We start from the raw sequence: 19,785 nt of genomic DNA on the forward strand, positions 1-19,785 counted from the left end.
ATGGTAGATAGAAAAACTATCTTCACACAGAGAATACTCTACCAACTTACTTGAAGAAATTCTACATCACCAGCAGTAAGTACCGCAACTGTGGAGAAACTGGGGATCGCCTTTACTACAGTACTTCACCAGCTCTCAGTGGTGGCCACTGTTACGTATGGGAGACAGGAATGTTGCCGGCAGGGCCGTCTTAAGAGCCCCCGGGCCAAGTGATTTTTTTGAGGGCCTACTTGGCGAATTATCGAAAATTTGAACTGGTTCTCATTTTTGTGAGCCCTCTTTTCTTGAGGCCCCCGGGCCCATGCGTTAAGACGGCACTGGTTGCCGATCGGTCACGGAGTATAGTATTTCTCCGGGTCTTTGTGCAATATGCAATGCGGTAGACTAGCCCTGACAAGTGCTAGAGTCTTGTGGCTGTGTAGGAAATTTTTCGGCTGCTGAACTGGAATGTGATACTTGACGTCATGCGTTATAAGAATTCACTGTTTTTGATTACAGTAAGTGAATTAATTTTTGTTAATTCGCCATATGATTTCTATCTTACATGACACTACAAAATCTGTCACATTCAATTATGCTATTCATTCAGCTGCTGATTAAGCCAATCTTTTATATTTTTGTTTTCTGGCACGACGTGCTCTTGGGGTAACGGTAGTCAGTCCAATTACTGTATGAATTCGGAAATCTGCGTTTACTGTGAAGAATTCGGAACAAATAGAGATAGTTCCGTGGTACTAGCTGTGGAAGATGAGATCACTAAGTGTTCAGGATGGGAGACTGCCGAGAGCTACATTTGTGACTTCTGTAGTAAAAGCTAGTTATATGTTTGTTCACTATTATGCATTTTATTTTTTTAATACCATCTGATGAAATATTACATTTATTCCTATTAAAATTGGTATTTTGTCTTATTTTCCAAAATTCCATGTGATTTTAATGGGCTAAATGAGTAAAACTGCCAACCTCTACCATTCAACTCTGATTTTTTATTGAATTGTTTTTGTGAGAAAAATATACAACTGTTGTATTTTGAAATTTTGTTTTTAAAATGGTATAACTATATTATTATTTTTCTGATTCATATTGTTTCCTTAATTTCTCTTTCAATTATGTTCTCAAAATTTTTATTTTAAATAATGCGGAAAAATTTTTCTGAACTGATATAAATTTTAAGTATATCCACCCAGATATATCCATTTTTGTATTTTACATATCCACACGTGACTGTTCTCTTTCGGAAGACATGTTCTTCGCCTTGGTGAATTCTCTTTTCCCCTCTTCTCTCCAGAGCGATGAGGAAGAAGGCGGATCCGAAATAACGTAAACGGACCGAAGTTGGCAGTCACTTGATCAACCACTGCCAATGAGAGGACAGCAAAATCGCTAAGGCCGTGCACAAAGTGGGGCGACCAAGAGGTACGGGAGTATACAAGGATAACGTCACTCTCCGCTACCATACGAAGGTTTTAACAACTGGCTGTTGCGAAGATATTTCTGGTGGACACGTCAGCAGTTGTGAGCAGTGGCAGGAACGCATGCGGGTGATGTCACAGTCAACCTAAAAACAAACTGGAGAATGGTTAATGTACCTCATCCTCCTGTACTGATCCAGATTTCTCTGGAAGATGCTGTTTCACTGATCGAACCGACCATACGCACTTCTCCGAATGCATATCCATCCTGTTGAATCTGGTTTCACTCCTGACGCCACCAATATCTGGTCATAACTGACGCTAAAAGACATCCGTCCTGCTTGTATTTTTTCTCCCCGGGCCATCATCAGCACGTCGATGCTCAACAAAGTCATACTCACGGTGCACACCACCTTGGCTCTACACAAGAGGATCTCTCTCTTACACCTATAATGTCCACCCTCTATGATCCTCCATGCCACTCTCCACCTCAATGCACAGCCGTTTCCACCCTCTATAATTCCATGAACCCGAACTAATATCTCAAATTATACCGCTATTTTTGTGAGAATTTTTCTGATTATTTATTCAGTACAATGTGCTTGATACATATATTTAATTTGTTCAGAGCCCCCTTAAAATTCAGTATCATTCTAATTAAAATTGATGTTTTAGATCTATTAAATTAATTGTATGGATTGAAAATGCATTAGCTCGCTGATTCATTGTGTCTGATGTTCTTGAATTAAATATATTATGATTTTTTTGATACCTACACAGGAACCCGGGGTAATTTCGTATTCCCCCTTCAACTCATCAAGGCCAACCCTATCTTATTATCTAAACTTAGCATCATAACACAACTTTGAATAAAACCGATTAGGTTATTCGCAAAATGCGGCTGTGTGTGCCTCGTTAACTATCATGGACTTCAATAAAACAGCTTCCTAAAGTGGCCTGGGATTTTCCTTAGGTAGCCATTACCCCAGTCTGCCCTACATAGAGAAAGGGCGAGGGTGACTAGGAAAGGAATAAAGTCTTTATTACATCTCTCTCTCCTCAGGAATTTGTTTTCTCCCTGGAATCTTTTTTACCTTCATATTTTACGTATTAACAATAATGCCAATTTTTTGTCATTTACCCTTGCAAATCATCCAAATTTGTTGCTAAAAGCCCGAACTTGAAGGGTCTACACGCATATTTTCTTCCATATTTATTTGAGAAAACTATTAAAGAAAAACACAAGTAAATAAGAATTGTAATGAAAATATTCCAAAAAGATTAGACATAAAAATATTTTTGCCATTATATATGAGAATATTCACAGTTTCAATATAATTGTAACAAATTTAAACGTTTCTTTTCTCTACGCGTAATACTAGGTCGAAAAAAATCGCCTAGCATAAATCATATCAAGAAGGTGAGAATGAGTGCAAAAAGCAAATTCACTCAAATGTATATACAATGCATAAAATAGAAATCAAACTCAAATTTGCATTTCCACCAGCCTACAAAAATAAATAAATATGAATAATTCAAAAATCACAGTCACAGATGTTAAACAAAAAATCACAGCCATTTTATGTTCAAACCTAAGTGTGCTCCTTTAGACTGAAACTTTTCAGCAAATGCTCAGTGATATGATCAATAAAAAAAAATCACACATTAAATGTCATATTGCACTATCCAAATCGGCATAAATCACTGGGGGAAATAATATCTTGATTTAAGGAAGAGTTTAAGCTCCAATGACATGCAGTTTCTTCAAAAAGACAATAATGAGAGTATGTAGAAGTATAAGAAGATAAATAATAAAATTGAATGTACACGATTGAATATATTTCTGAGAGTCATTCCACAACAATAAATACGGTATCACATGCCTTCATTAATCATCATAAAAATATTTTAGACCAACTTAATCAAATTATTTGGTGAAGATGGTTCTTGTTTAATATTCTTTTGAGAGAAGGCGAGAAGAGTTTTCAAAGTGCTTTCAGTGTCATTGCTAGCTATGTCATCTTGCACTACCGAAAATGTACCACCACCAACATCGCTGTTCGATAAGCCATTTTTTTTGTTCACGCGAGCTGATCTTAAGCGATAGATCATCCCATTTCCACAATGAGTGTTGCCATTATCAATATTATCATTTGATGAGCAAACAATATGTCCATTTGGCCTCGGCACACCCAAGTTGTTACTAGATTCACTGCAATGAGTAGCTACATTTGTATTAGTCAAAATATAATCTGTATCCTCTTTAGGAGGACGATCATGATGCTTCCCTCCTTCAGGTTTTAAATGGGTTAGAGAATCATTGTCATCTTTAATTTGATTAGCTAATTCTTTGACAACACGTAGACCTTCATCAATAAGAGTTTCTTGTACAAGTTGCTTGGTAATCTGCATGTTTGGTTTTTTAACAGACCCATTTTTTGAACTACAATGTTCAGCACCTTGGAGAGAATTACATGTTTCTTGGGAAAATGAGTCACTTGTTTCTTGATTAAGGCTGGCAGATGATTCATAACTATAGACCGAAAATTGTGAATCTGAAAGTATGAATAAATATTATTTTCAGACTTTAATGATCATAAATCTAAAAGACACGAAAATAAAATTGAGCAACAAAATTTGATTGACAACAACTTCAATCTGAAAATAAAGTCAATTTACACTTACGACTCACTGTGCACTGTACTTAGCATATTTCTCACTTAGTTCGATTACATGTATTTTTTGAATCATTCTCATTAGTTGAATTACAGATATGGATTGTCCTATAAATAGGGCGCTGGGCGGATGGTAGTCAAAAACCGTAAATCTGGACATTTGTGCCATTCTCAGCTTCAGGCTACTTTCCTGTTGGTATTTGTGTTTCGAATAGTAGAGTTTTGGAAGATTAATCACTGTCTGTGTGATATTCATAATTCAAATTTCATTGAATCAAATTCATTGAAACTTCATTCAAAATAATTGAAAACAGGTAATAGATTTTTGAATGACATTGAAATTAGGAAAACATAATACAGTCAAACCTCGTTAGTGCGTCACCCGGTTAACACGTCACTCCGCTTATCGGGTCACTTTTTGCAAGTCTCAATTGTCCCAATGCAGGAATTGGCACAGCTATGACTTACTCCGTTTAACGAGTCACTCCGCTTACTAAGTCATATTTTTGCTTTCCCAAGAGTGACTCATTAACGAGGTTTGACTGTATATTGAAAATGATCACATTGATTTCTGCGCCATCTGTCAGAAATTATTATAAAACAATAATAAAGAGATACAACAGATCCCCCCCCCCCTAATTTAATCCAATACACATTCTTTGAGATAAGAAGGTGGGTGTCTGTCCCGTTGTGAACGGCGTAGTGCACCTTGACTTTGAACTGCAGGTGAATATCCCTTTGATGCCCCCTTTTACTTCTGTTCAACTTTATCGTTCGTGATATTGTAGAACCATGTTTATGGCATATTTATCTATAGCTTTGTCTTTTTTAATCAGTAGATGGCGCTGCGGCACGCGTGAGAAAGAATAAGATTAAGACAGAAGGATGGCAATAGAGTTTTCGGGGAGATGGTGCGAAACGTTACATTTTTTTATGTCTGTCAGTGTCTGTCAGTCTTTGAGCGTGAAATAAATGTTAAGAAAATTGATGTGATATGTGTTTTTTCCTCTGTGAAGAGCCCACAGAGAGAATGGGGCTTGCCTGCCGGAATTTGAATTCATCAAATTTGGATGCGATGGCGAAAATCGTCCCGATTCGAGATTTTAGTCTTTGTGTGAGTCATCCAGGATCAGAAGTTCCAGGATTGGAGGCGGCGCAGTGGTATAACTCGTCTTCCGGTATGAAGGTTTACCGTCCAGGTGTATGGGTTCGAATCCGGTCATAGAAGCATGTTCTTTACCAACCGAGCCTGGGGTAAACTATCTCTACGGTTCTTCACCGAAATCCAGCGGTTGAGCGCTGAATTGTCCTTAGCTAGCTCCCAAGTAGCACAAAGATATAGATCTATATCGTAAAATTTCAGTTTCCAATATAGATCTATATCGGGCCACGATATCGTTCTGGCTAAAAAAGGCATAGTCAGAGATAAATAGATCTATATCGTGAATGTGATATATTCAAATACTTCAAGTTTTGGACGATAGATGGCGCCCTTTCAGAAGAAATTTAAAAAAAAAAAAGTAATTTTCTGTAGGTGGGTTTGAACCCATGTACCCTCAACTCTAACTCCGGATCTTACCAACCCACCACTACAGCGTTGGCTGCAAGTTATTATAACATTAATTTCCAATATAATGGCTTTTTTAGCAAAAAATTTTACTCTCGACTTTAAATTTTCTCCAAATTTTTATTTGAAGACAATATTTTTATTTAAAGGCACACGATATGTTGATATATCAGCATATTGTGTATCTGATATATATCTTTGTCAGGTTCCCGATATAGATGTATGTCATGTTCAGAATATAGAGTTATGTCTTCTGTGATAGTTCTATATCAGGTCTATATCGAGAATCTGATATAGATCTTTGTCAGGTTCACGATATAGATCTATGTTTTTCAAACTATATTAAAATAATTTATTGTCCCAAGTTGTTGTCCTTCAAAGTAGAGATTATTTACATGGAATCAAATACATATTCAACTGAAAAATTAAAGACTCGATCAATTAATATCATAAATAATTTGCACCATATAGGACAAGATCATTCTATATCATAGTTATGAGACACCTGATATTCCTCTGACATTTCGATATATAACATTATGGTTCAGATATTGTAGTAGTGGTATTGGAACCACTTAAAGGCCAGTCGCGGTCCAGGCTCTGTCCCTGATGGGATGTAAGCCATTTACTATTGGAACCACTGGACCTTGACGGTAACCTTCATAGTGAAAGACGAGCATCGTTGCCACTCGGGCACACATTTTGATACTATCTCTGAGCTAAAGACTTTTTTTAGCTTAGGACCATAATTGAGAACTGCCGAGCACCAGTCGTTAAGCAGTAGTTCACGGCGGAAATCTTGGAAGCGAAGAAATTCCAACGATAAAATATTATTTTTTTTAAATGAATTAAACAATTTTATTCAAGAAAAATGACTGATAAAACATCGTTTGTATATTTGGTATCTTCAAAGTTGAAGACTTCATCGTTATATCCTCCTAAATCTGCTGTGGTATACATATAACTTGACATCGGCGACTGAAGCCGCGACGAAGTGCTAGCACGTTCATACTAAGGTAAGAATTATTTTGTTGCTATCGAACTTTATAGGAAGAGATTTTGAAGATATTCTTAATATTTTTTTTTTGACCGCCAAATGTGTTGGTTAAAAATATAAATGGCCATAATGTCACGCAATCGATGGGCAGTGAATCCCACTTGGTGATGCTGAAAAATATCAAATAGCTCATGTCTATTTTGGATTATATTGGACATATTTACATGGCAAATGAAATATGAATCTGCAATCATTGTGAAACTTTAATCTGATATCATATTCTGTTTGTTGTGCTATATTTAATTTTCTTTTTAATGAAAATTTGTGTCTATATAAACTGAGCATGTGTGTAAAAAAATAATTTTGAATATTACTCACATGATAAAAATTTGTACTTGGATGGCTATGCTATATAATTTGTTATAAATAAGGAAATCGCAAATTTGTGTTTTAGATTAATCCTCCTTTAATGCATAAAGTAACTGATAAGCAATAATTCATTGGTAATAAAATGTACCTAATTAATGGTGTACCTAATTGACAAAACTTTGAATTATTTTTTTGTGATAAGTAATGTTAAAATTTAAATATAGCCTGGTAATTTGTATATAGTAATGAAAGCATTAATTTTTCGGAAACTCATGCACAGAAGGATTAAAATCTTGATTTGATTATCAATCTTGAACTGTTCAATCATCTATGAACAATATTGTAAAACCTGAAAGTTTAACTTTCAGAAAACCAAATCATACAACTTCTTAAAGTAACTATATTTTGTAACTCTCTCTAAAATGAAGCATGTTTATTAAGGAATTATTATGTTGTTATATTGAGAGTGCTGTGATCTATTTCGTTAATATAGATGGCAGCATCTAACAGACTTTATTCTGTGCTTTGTTTATAATGTTCAAGTGATTTAAGATTGCTGTCTGTTCTGCTTCTGTGTCTCTCACTCTCTCGAGCATTCGCAATCATGTAGCCAACGCGTTAACATCTATTTATTTCGTGCTTCTTCCTTTATCATGCGTGTTGTGTATTAAATATAATAATTCGAAGCGTTCACTTCTTCTTCTATCGTCTGTTTACATGTAGTGTTTACCAAACTGATGCCTGAAGAGAGCTAGTATGTTTATTTCGACATTGCTTTTCCTAATCACGTTCGAGTTTCGTGGCACTTTTATCTATTTATATTGATGTTATAAAATTCTAACATGGCAACAATTGGGTCTATGCCTGAGTTCGATACCTCATGTTTGTGTGTAGCTGTAGTATTTCACATTATTCTTTTTCTCTGTATCGCCACTAGATGGCACCGCTTACACAATTATTATCTATGTTATTTTTCCCGCCTTTTGAGGCAGATGTTATTTTGTATCGGCTCGAGTCAGTCGTACCTTTGCTTCATCTCATTAATAAACGTTTTTCGTTATAATTGAAACCTTTGCGTTCTCCGTATATAACGGCGCGTTCGTCGTTCGTATACACCTCAAATTCGGGGTCCTGGGATTTATATATACAACACCTGACTTTTTTCTTGGAAGCAAATGCGATAACGCTTCCTGAAAAGAAAAGGGCTGCTCTTTTGGCTGTGTGCAGAACAAAAACGCTTGGGATTTTGCGTTCCCTTGTGTCGCCTCAGCAGTTTTCTGATGTGAGTTTTGATAATATGCTCGAACTACTGAAGAATCATTTCTGCCCAAAACCCTCTGAAATTTATTGCAGATTTCAATTTCATAAAAGAGTACAGTTAAACAATGAGTCCGTAAATTCGTATGTTACCAAGTTAAGAAAATTTGCTGAGAATTGTGGTGCTACTCTTGCTGAACGACTGCGTGATCAGTTGGTATGTAGATTACGAGATGAAGGAACTCAACGAAAGTTACTGGCAGAGCTAAAATCGAATTTTGACAATGCTGTTGCCAAGTGCCTTGCAGCTGAAACTGCGTTTTCACAATCAAAACAAATTCATTCTCAAAATTCTCAAGTTTCTAATTCAGGAACTTCTGCTTTCATTGATCAAGTGAAGAGTAAAAATAAATTTAATTCGAAACAAAAAAATGTTTCAAAGGATGATTTTTCTATTAACAGTTACGTATGTTTTGGTTGTGGTGAACGACATGACCGTTCTAATTGTCGTTTCAAATCAGCGACTTGCGGGCACTGTGGCAAGAAAGGGCATATACAAACTGTATGCCGAAACAAGGGTATTCAGAAGAATAACGCATACACACATGATACACATGAAATTAAAACCGAAAATGAATATTCGAATTCTGTAGTTAACTTTTCTGGTAGTTCAAACCACGCAGCTGTTTTCACGCAGTTCAAACAAGGTATCAAGGTTTTATTGAACAACCATGCATTAAAAATGGAGATTGAGATTCTGGATCTTATTATTCTATAATTTCTAAAGAAACTTTTGAAACTTTGTTTGGTTGCTGCAAATCTAAGATTAGAAACACTTTTGTGAGGTTGCGGGATTTTCAACGAAATTTAATTTCACTTTTAGGTTCATGCATAGTAGAAGTACAATTTGGGAATAAGAAAGACAGATTACAACTGCTAATTTCAAAATGCTTTGGGTAAATGCTAATTTCAAAATGCTTTGGGTAAATGCTAATTTCAAAATGCTTTGGGTAAATGCTAATTTCAAAATGCTTTGGGTAAATGCTAATTTCAAAATGCTTTGGGTAAATGCTAGTTTCAAAATGCTTTGGGTAAATGCTAATTTCAAAATGCTTTGGGTAAATGCTAATTTCAAAATGCTTCACAAATATTTTGGGTTTCTCATGGTTTGAGCCTTTGGGTATTTCATTGAATGGAGTTAAAAAGATTGAATCTAATCCTGTGGATTTAGTAATTCAAAAATACAGCGAGGTTTTTGATGCTGGATTGGGTACATTTGCAGGACCTGTCGTGTCTTTACCTCTTGATCCTCAATTTCCTCCCATTCGACTCAAGGCTAGGAATGTTCCACTTGCAATGAAACCAAAAATCGAGATTGTTTTGACAAAACTTCAGGATGAAGGAGTTATTGAACCCATTTCGAACCAAAAGTGGTCAACTCCTGTTGTTCCCGTTATTAAACCTTCAGGTGACGTTAGATTATGTGGGGACAATAAGGTAACTTTGAATAAGGCCATGAATGCTCACCCCTATCCAATTCCTGCTGTTAATCAGTTACTGTCAAACCTGAAGGGTGGAGGATAGAGGATATTATGCTAAAATAGATTTAGCTCAGGCTTACTTACAGCTTCGTGTAGACGAAACATCAGCCGAAGCCCAGACAATTGTAACTCACAAGGGTACTTTCAAGGTTAACAGATTACAATATGGTGTTAATGTTGCTCCTGGAATTTTCCAAAATATGATCGAAAATTTGTTTTCTAATTTGGAAGGAGTAGTTCCATATTTTGATGACGTCTGTTTTGACCAGGGCTAATTCTTTAGAGCAATTAGCATCAAGATTAGAATGCGTGCTAGACAAACTTGAAAATGTCGGATTACGTGGTAAAAGAGAAAAATGTCTTTTTGGAGTCACTGATGTTGAATTTTTAGGGTACCGTATCGATGCTGCGGGTATTCACCTTCCAATTCGAAAATTGAAGCAATACGTTCGACTCCCATTCCAAAAAACAAACAACAATTGCAGACATTTTTAGGACTGATAAATTTCTATAACAGTTTTTTTAAGGATAAGGCTACAGTTGCGGAAGTGTTGCATAGATTACTGGATCAAAATGCACCATTCAAATGGCCAAAGATTCACGATAATGCCTTCAATTCTCTGAAGGAATTGTTAAGTTCAGATTGTGCGTTAGTACCTTTCAATGAAAAAATTCCCATTGTGTTGGCATGCGATGCTGCACTTTTTGGAGTTGATGCGGTTTTGAGTCACGTACTTCCTGATGGTTCACAAGCACCAGTAGCTTATGCCTCGAGAACTCTAATTACTACAGAACGGAACTGTGCTCAAATCGACAAGGAAGCTTTGGGTATAGTATTTGGAGTAAAAAAGTTTCATCATTTTCTGTATAGTCACACATTCACTATAGTTACTGACCCCCAACCTTTCTTGGGAATTTTCAATAAAAATAAGCCCACGAAAGAGATTTTATCTCCGCGAATGCTAAGGTGGAGTTTGCTTCTAAACGCATATGATTTTTCATTAATTCATAAGCCGGGAAAGAAAATTGGTAATGCAGATGCCCTAAGCAGATTACCGAATGCAAAAACTCCCGAATCCATGGTCACTTCTCCATTAGAAGTGCTATTCATAGAAGAATTAGAAAATCCACCACTTCATGCTGTGGATATCTCAAAAATGACTATTAGAGATCCAATACTTTCTAGAGTGTTGAACTGATTACTAAAAGGTTGGCCTGTTGAGATGAAAAATTCGCAGTTCCGAACGTATTTCACAAAAAGGAATAAACTATCAGTGCATAAGAATTGCTTATTATGGGGAAATAGAGTAATTATTCCAGTGCCAGGTCGATCTTGAGTGTTAAGTGAATTGCATGTCGCGCATCCAGGCGTTGAACGCATGAAAGCTCTTGCAAGATCATTCGTATGGTGGCTGATATTGAGAATTACGTAAGAAGATGTATGAACTGTCAACGGACAAGGCATGCACCTCCCAGAGTTCCAATCCATCCGTGGGAAATAACGACAAAGCCTTGGTCCCGAGTTCACATCGATTTCGTTGGACCATTTCAAGGACAAAACTTCCTTATTCTGATTGACACTTAAGGCCCGTTTACACGAGACAAGTGCTTTAGTGGGCAACTTAATTTTAACTTACCGATTCTTTTTGAAAGTGTCCACACGTAAGTGGCAAGTAGATGCTCATTGGATAATTTTTACGGAGGCGAGCGCAGTTAACGCATTCGCGCTTCAGTCTACTCAAATCCATGGAGAGACAGACGCAACGCGCGGGAGTATAATAGTAATAATTTTTTAATAATAGTAATAATTTATCTGGCATTCACAGAGGTGCTTTTTTTAAAGCTCATAGCTTTCGTAACGATGGATGAAGATGATCAGGTAGAACTTACGAATACTATGATCACAGCCACATTATATAATATTTTTTTTAAAGAATATAAATTTATTTTATTCAATAAAAAAGGAGAAACTATATCACTTGCGCGAGAACACACTGAGCAAGAAGTAGGTCACGCAAGGGAAACAGTTCGCTTGTCCCCTTTTTTCGCCTCTGCCACCCACGCATCAGGAGGTGCACGTAAGAGGGACGAGAGATGACGCCACAGGGAAAAAAAGAATACACAACATATTATAAACTTATGTAAGTCATCGAGAAGAAATATAAGATTTCTCTATTTCTCCTGCAAGTTCTAAATATCGATTATATGATATTTTTATCGAAGTTGAAGAGATCAATTATGAATCATGTAAGCCGAAAATACGGGAGAAGATTCTTGGCATTCGTAGGAAATTCTAAGGGTTAAAAATTAAATAATAAAAATTCATTAAACAAAAATTATTTCCAAATTTTCGAAATCATTATTATTTTTTAATTTAATCTATAGAGATGACATCTTTATGTTAAATATTTGATCATGTATTTTTACAACAGATGGCAGCAAATTCGTTCTGGACGAGAGAAATATTCGAAACCCCCCTCCAGTTTTTAATATATAAATCCTCCCCACCTGATATATATTTTTGAATCTTCAAATTTTTTCAACTCCTGACATCACGTCGACAGAATATTCCATAGCTTTTTCCAACATCGAATAATTTTTAGCTTGTTTGTTAAGGTAATTTTCATTTCTATAGTTCAACAAACATTCATGGCGAAGATATTTTTCAATAAACTTGAAGGTTGTGTCCTCTGGCCACCTCACCATCCAATATTTCCGCGGAATTCCAGCGAAATTCAGGAGACGACGGAGTATGAACAGGTTCACGCTTGAGATCAAAATAAACCCCTCCGTGAGAGAGCAAAATGACCCCTCCAGCGCGGCAGGTCACGCCCACTGGCGCATGCGCATACGTCTACTTAACCGGAAAAAATAGAACCGTTCTTATCTGACTTACCAACTAAATCACTTCTGCACTTGCGCACTTGCCAACTAAAGCCGTGTAAAAGGCCCTTATCGTCTGCATACATTGTATCGTACTTGGCAACTAAAAATTAAGTTACCAACTAAAGCGCTTGCCTCGTGTAAACGGGCCTTTACTCCAAGTGGACTGAAGTACGACGAATGACATCAACTACGGCCACCGAAACCATCGATGCACTGCGCGAGATTTTCGCTACTCATAGTTTGCCGGATGTTGTAGTTTCCGATAATGGACCTCAGTTCACATCTAACAATTCTCGCCGTTTCCTAGAAAGTAATGGTATTCGTCAAGCACTGATTGCTCCTTACAGACCATGTGCAGAGAGAACTGTCCAGTTGGTGAAGGACTCTCTAAAACGCATCGTTTCAGGTTCCTGGAGAAAGCGTCTTTCCAATTTCCTACTTCATCAACACATCACGCCATCTTCAGTAACAGGGGTCAGTCCAGCTGAGCTGCTGGTGGGAAGGAGGCTGACTACTGTCTTGGACCGTCTTCATCCAGACTTGTTGGGTGATAGAAGGTGGAAACAGGAGCAAGACGCAGCTACAGAGCAAAGGCAACGAAAAGTGAGACGATTCGATGCCAAAGATGCTATCTACATCAGAAATTATAGCCAAGGTGCGTCCTGGATTCCGGCTACTGTTGTGAAACCAACCGGACCAGTGTCATACAAAGCCATCACCAATAACGAAGATGTTGTCCGACGTCACACCGACCAAATGATGAACCGTTATCCTACAGATCCTACAAGTTCAGAGATTTCCGGATCGAGTCCAATTCCTGCAGATGTGTCAACAGAGACTTGTGCAGAACCTTCAAGTTCAACGATTGCAAACGAGCAGATACCAAACGATAACGGAACTGTGGCAACAAAGACTCCGAGACCGAAACGAACAATCATTCGCCCAAAACTACTGGGAATCTACGACTTTCCTAACTAAGAAGGGAGGGGTGCTGTGATCTATTTCGTTGTGTTTCGTTGTGATCTATTTCGGTGGTGTGATCTGTAGATGGCAGCATCTAACATTCCTTATTCTGTGCTTTGTTTATAATGTTCAAGTGATTTAAGATTGCTGTCTGTTCTGCTTCTGTGTCTCTCACTCTCTCGAGCATTCGCAATCATGTAGCCAACGCGTTAACATCTATTTATTTCGTGCTTCTTCCTTCTATGCTATATAATTTGTTATAAATAAGGAAATCGCAAATTTGTGTTTTAGATTAATCCCCCTTTAATGCATAAAGTAACTGATAAGCAATAATTCATTGGTAATAAAATGTACCTAATTAATGGTGTACCTAATTGACAAAACTTTGAATTATTTTTTTGTGATAAGTAATGTTAAAATTTAAATATAGCCTAGTAATTTGTATATAGTAATGAAAGCATTAATTTTTCGGAAACTCATGCACAGAAGGATTAAAATCTTGATTTGATTATCAATCTTGAACTGTTCAATCATCTATGAACAATATTGTAAAACCTGAAAGTTTAACTTTCAGAAAACCAAATCATACAACTTCTTAAAGTAACTATATTTTGTAACTCTCTCTAAAATGAAGCATGTTTATTAAGGAATTATTATGTTGTTATATTGAGAGTGCTGTGATCTATTTCGTTAATATAGATGGCAGCATCTAACAGACTTTATTCTGTGCTTTGTTTATAATGTTCAAGTGATTTAAGATTGCTGTCTGTTCTGCTTCTGTGTCTCTCACTCTCTCGAGCATTCGCAATCATGTAGCCAACGCGTTAACATCTATTTATTTCGTGCTTCTTCCTTTATCATGCGTGTTGTGTATTAAATATAATAATTCGAAGCGTTCACTTCTTCTTCTATCGTCTTCCACTCGGACGAATGTTTCAGCGAGTACTGAAACATAAAAGAGAGATAAAAAATGAAATTCGTACAATGAGACTAAAAAACAAAGTTGGAATTTTCGGCACATTTTTTATTTTTTGCTAAAAATTGTGTTTGATTTTATGTGTATGGGCAAACACAGGGTTTACGGAAAATTAATTTTCCGTAAGGGTGAAGAACGATAACCGCTAGGAAAATTCACCGACTAACAATTCAATGACAACAGTTCGATGCGAGTCAGTAAGCGAGGGAGTGAGCGATTTAGTTACTGTCAGTGAGCGAGGGAGTGAGTGAGTGACCGAGCTACTAAATCCGTGAGTGAGAGCTACTGAGTGGCTGAGTGATCTAGTGAGTAAGTGGATGAGTTATCTTGTGATTAAGTGAGTGACCTAGTGAAAGAGTGAGTGACCTAGTGAAAGAGTGAGTGACCCAGTGAGTGAGTGAGTGACCTAGTGAGTGAGCTTAAAGATATGGTGGAAAGTTTTAATGACTTTATTAGAAGAAATTGAGATGATACGGAATAAATTGATGTTGCACAAGAGAATATATTCAATAATTCCATTAACTCTATATATTATTGAGAAACTTATAATGAAACGTTAAAAGTAATAATAACGGAAGTAAAAGATAATAAATTAAGTGGATACGCGATATATTAACCCCCTGAAATGTTTAAAATTATTTCCTGTTGTCACTGGTATCATGAAAGACATAGTTGATCATCAGTAACCAATGGATATTTTTTATGATGAACTAGCTGTTACCCGCGACTTCACTGTTGTGGATTCTGCAATCTCAAATTTACTCAGCGATGATTCCCCCTATACCACTTGAACACCTCATGATCCACATGGGTGATGAATTTTCAGAAATCCCGTCTGTAAAGTGCGTATCTACATCTATATACTGTACATAAAATAACATGCCCTGACTGATTCATCATCGCCGAGCCAAAACCGCTCAAGCTATAAATGCCAAATTTTCTGAATAGTTTTGTTTCACGACGTAAAGACTCACTAAGGAAGGGTTTCTCCACATTCGACCCCTGAGGGGGGTCATGGGGGGGGGGTTCAATAAGAGAGAGGGTCATACGCTGAAATCACGCCGTGTCGAAACCGCTGAAGCTATAAATATGGCATTAGGTCACAATATTGTAATATAGACAATATAATACAGAACAAACGGATTTTTCAATCATTTGTGGCATTACTAGGTTAAAACTAACTAATTAACTAACCAAATTGACTCACTCACATGCTCTATAGGTCACTCACTCGCTCACGAACTCAGTAGCGCGCTCACTCACGGACAGACTTACTCGCTTATTGACACTCAGTAACTCACTCACTCATTCTCTTTCTCACTGGCTCAGTAACTCGATCGCTCACTCCCTCGCACCGAACTGCTGTCGGTGAATTGTTGGTCGGTGAATTTTCCTAGCGGTAAATTTTCCGGCGGTGAATTTTCGGGACACGCCCCAATCTACCGACGATTCTCCATTTCATTTCCTCATTAATACGTTTGTGGCTACTCATTTTACCTGATAGCTCATAAAATTTACCAAACTTTTGAAAGAAACACAGCGAATGTCGCCGAGGAGTACGGGCACACGAATAGTGGAAAACGCCTCGTGTCCTTATCATCCCCTCCGTGATCACAGCTCTGCCCACACGCACGTGTACGATTACGTATTCGACACTGAAACTACTTTCTATAAATTGGGATATATCTCGATACCAAAAACTATCTGAAAAATTTATAATTGATCATAAAAATATATTAAATTAGAATAAAATATCTAAACATCAAATTCTGACAAATTTATAACAGATAACGTAGATAAATTAAATATGAAACTGGTCTCTACATATCAGAATTTATCTGAAGATGCGATTGAAAAACTTGATGGTGTGATAGATTGGGATGAAGTTTTTAAATATCAAAGAAATCTTTATTCACAATTTATAGTAGAACACATAGAAAAAATCAATGACTGTAGAGTGATGATGAAGTTACATCTTTCTGATGGAGAATTTAATAGGGTTTTTCAGACGTTGGAAATTATGGTATAGGACAAGAGAGTGTTTAAATAGCACATATGATCAAATAATATATGACTTGAAGACATTAAAAAACTAATCTTTAAAAAAAAAAAAAATTATTGAATTTTCTAATTTATTGTATCTGTTGCAAAAACAACTTTTCATAGTACCAATTTAAACTCGTTTGTTTTACAAGTTTTCTATTGATTTTCATAATTAAATCCTTCATTTTAACACTTTTAAAATTAAAGCTATTCAAAGTTCAAAATGGTCGTTATTATTGAAAAAATAGGTGATTTCCATCAAAATGGGGTGTTTTTTGGATGGTAAGAAAATTGCTGAAATATGAATAATTTTAAGAGTTTTTCAAAAATTCTTAAAACTGATGATTTTATAGTAAAAAAGTAGTACATAAAGTGCTAAAAATGCTTGAAGATCACAAAAATAATTGAAAAATTTTCATGATTGTAGGGGTGTGAAAATGCAAAAAACACACGATTTTTCAGTTTTTTTGAATGCTTTTTCGGTGTCCTCTGTTGGTATTTGATGTTTAGGGTATATAGATTCATAAAAAATAGTGGGTACTCATGCAGTAAGCTTGAGCAACTCTCAGAATTCAAGATGGCGGCCATCCCTAAATTGAATAATCAAGTTCTATGAAAATTTGTACGTATTTTGTCGTAAACATGTTTTCCTCGTATATTTATTGCTAATTTTAGTTTTAATTACCCCGAACAGACCTGAAACTAAACATTTTTGTAAGTAAAAAAATTTAACTTAGTGAAGGTAGCCATTTTGAAAGCCAAGTTTTTCTAAATTTATAAGAAATTTGCTAAAAAAGTAAAATTAGTTTTTTGTAAGTTTTTATTTTATAGTATATCGTAACATATTTCATTTAACTATTTTTGAAACATACATTCATACAAGTATTCTATTTAATAAAATATAAAATTAGTAGTTTTACATAAAAGGTGCATTCACAAGTGAAAAAAGTACTGTAGTTCAGTTACATTTTCAATAATATCTCACTGAAGACGAATGTTTGGTAATTGAAATCTAAATCAATTCCATTTGCTCATCACCATCTTATTGTGTAGCTGGTTATTTTTATTTAAATACCCGTTATATGTGCATAAACGCAAAACAATGTACAGGATGAGACTGTGTTTCACGCAACCACATTTTTGTACTACACTGTGTTTCACTATCACAGGATCATTACCAGGTTGAGCACCATTCGGAAATAATGTCAAGGTTGTGTTGGAGAGATTCTCTTGGTCGAAAACATTGGACACTGTTTTGTAGATGACATAATCATCAGCGAAGAGTCTGATACGGCAGTTTACGGCAGGCTATGGTTAATGAGGAAGGCCTCCACCTATTTTTAGTAGAAGTTTATTATGGGGTTAAATGCTTTGGAAAAATCTAGGAAAATGATATCGGATTGAAGGTTTTTGTCAATGGTGTCTGTTGAGTCATGTATGAAAAGTGTTAATTGGGTATATACATATAACGATGATCTAAATTCATGTTGGTTAGGAAAGAAAAAGTTAATCGTGTCGAGGTGGGTACGGATATTCTTAGCAATTATGTGTTCAAAGAGCTTGCAGCAAGAGAAGGTGATTGCGATAGGTCTAAAATTGAGAGAGTTTGACAGTGAACCTGTTTTATGGATGGCAATTATCTTATTAATTTTCCAGTCAGAGGATAGATTAGATGTGTTCAGTGAGATGTTGAAAATATATAATGAGGAGACAGTTGCGAATTTCATCAGCGCAGAATTTTAGGATATGATTGGGGATCCAGGGGTGGTTGGAGCTTACCTGCCGCCCGGGTGCGAAGCCCCATATGCCGCCCTTACTGGCGACGCTGACAGGCGGGTATATTTTGTATATGAAAATACACAAATACATCATAGAAATATTGTGTGGGGGAATATATACAATTAGGGATCACCCGTGAAATTTCGCTTAGCACCTTAGTCAGTGAGCAACATGAATACGACAATATGAGTACGCACGCGTGTTGTGGACATGAAATGCATGAAGAACTTGAATAGAGGAAAGAGAAATACACATATACACATTTATATACATATATATAACTGTCAGGTCGAGTCGCCTCATCCTAAACCTTTTTTGGTGAGCAATGTGGGCTTGGTTTAAATGGGGGGGGGGGGTGTTGTCTGAAGAGAGCCTTAGCTAAGGATCAGCTTAGGTCTTGTTGTTTTGGTTGATTCGCTGTGGCTGGTAATATTTATATTTAAAAAAATGAATATATATAAAATATAAACTACATGTAATGGTTATTATGAAACCATTCATGACCTCCCGCCTAGCACCCTCGCTAGAATAGCGGAATGAACAACACTTGTAGTTATCACATTTACATCATTGTAACAAGAATGTCAAAAAAATTCTTGTTCGGGTCCTATTAGTACATGCTATATCTTGTGCATGTAATGGTTATGTATTAGTAGTGGCAGTCATGTGGATATGTGATTTTTGTTGTTGTTTTTATCAATTTATGTTTTTCTCCCTCTTATTTTTGTAACATTTAAAACATTATTTTATAAATCTGGTGGACAGTTTTTTTGTTTTTCGTTGGCGTGTATATATCTGACAAGGATTGTAATCCTTGCTGCTGTGTTTTTGTTTTTGATTGTTTGAGTGAACCATTGTTTTCTATTGTTTTCGGAATATTTCTACATGTGTAGATGTTTTGTAAATTTGCACTCTGTTGCATCTCGCAGGCACATTTGTCTGCTCGGCGGCGTTTCCGTTCGTGCAGATATATAGGGAAGGGGCCATGTCCTGTTATGAAGATAGTCACCTCCCTATTCCAGTTTAGTGCGTTGTATGTGACTCGAGGGACAATTTCGTGCACTTTCTTAGCTGTTGTTCCTTGGCTGCCATTTCTAGAGGGTTGCTTGTTTAAGTTGTCGCTTCAGGAGCGTTAGTGCGAAAGGGTTATCAAGTTTATTGTCACAGTTGGTTGCAGCTTTGGCTAGAGAGTCTGCTCTCTCGTTTCCAAGATTACCTACATGGGCCTTGATCCAACCTAGGAAAATTTTTGGATTATCTAATAGATGTCGCCTCAATACCCGTACTATTGTGTTTCTATTTGTTGGATCTAGAAGTGCT

General features: G+C 36.4%; 1 protein-coding gene across 4 annotated transcripts in view; it reads right to left on the minus strand.

The window, feature by feature from the left end:
• Positions 1 to 2,619: 2,619 nt before the first annotated feature.
• The window catches only part of LOC149080464 (NGFI-A-binding protein 1-like), a 567,589-nt gene continuing 550,423 nt past the window's right edge, over positions 2,620 to 19,785 (minus strand). For 2 of the 4 annotated variants that reach the window (XM_089239577.1, XM_089239576.1), the window contains exon 11: positions 3,230 to 3,967. In XM_089239577.1, coding sequence (XP_089095703.1) covers positions 3,321 to 3,967 — 647 coding nt within the window. In that variant the 3' untranslated portion in view covers positions 3,230 to 3,320. Of the gene's footprint in view, positions 3,968 to 19,785 lie in introns of all 4 variants that reach the window. The other 2 variants (XM_089239575.1, XM_089239574.1) reach the window with 2 other exon arrangements.

The sequence above is a fragment of the Pholcus phalangioides genome, unplaced genomic scaffold (genome assembly GCF_987345545.1).
Source record: "Pholcus phalangioides strain wild (caught in Gottingen) unplaced genomic scaffold, Ppha-v1.0 ptg000011l_1, whole genome shotgun sequence".
Classification (NCBI taxonomy): domain Eukaryota; kingdom Metazoa; phylum Arthropoda; class Arachnida; order Araneae; family Pholcidae; genus Pholcus; species Pholcus phalangioides.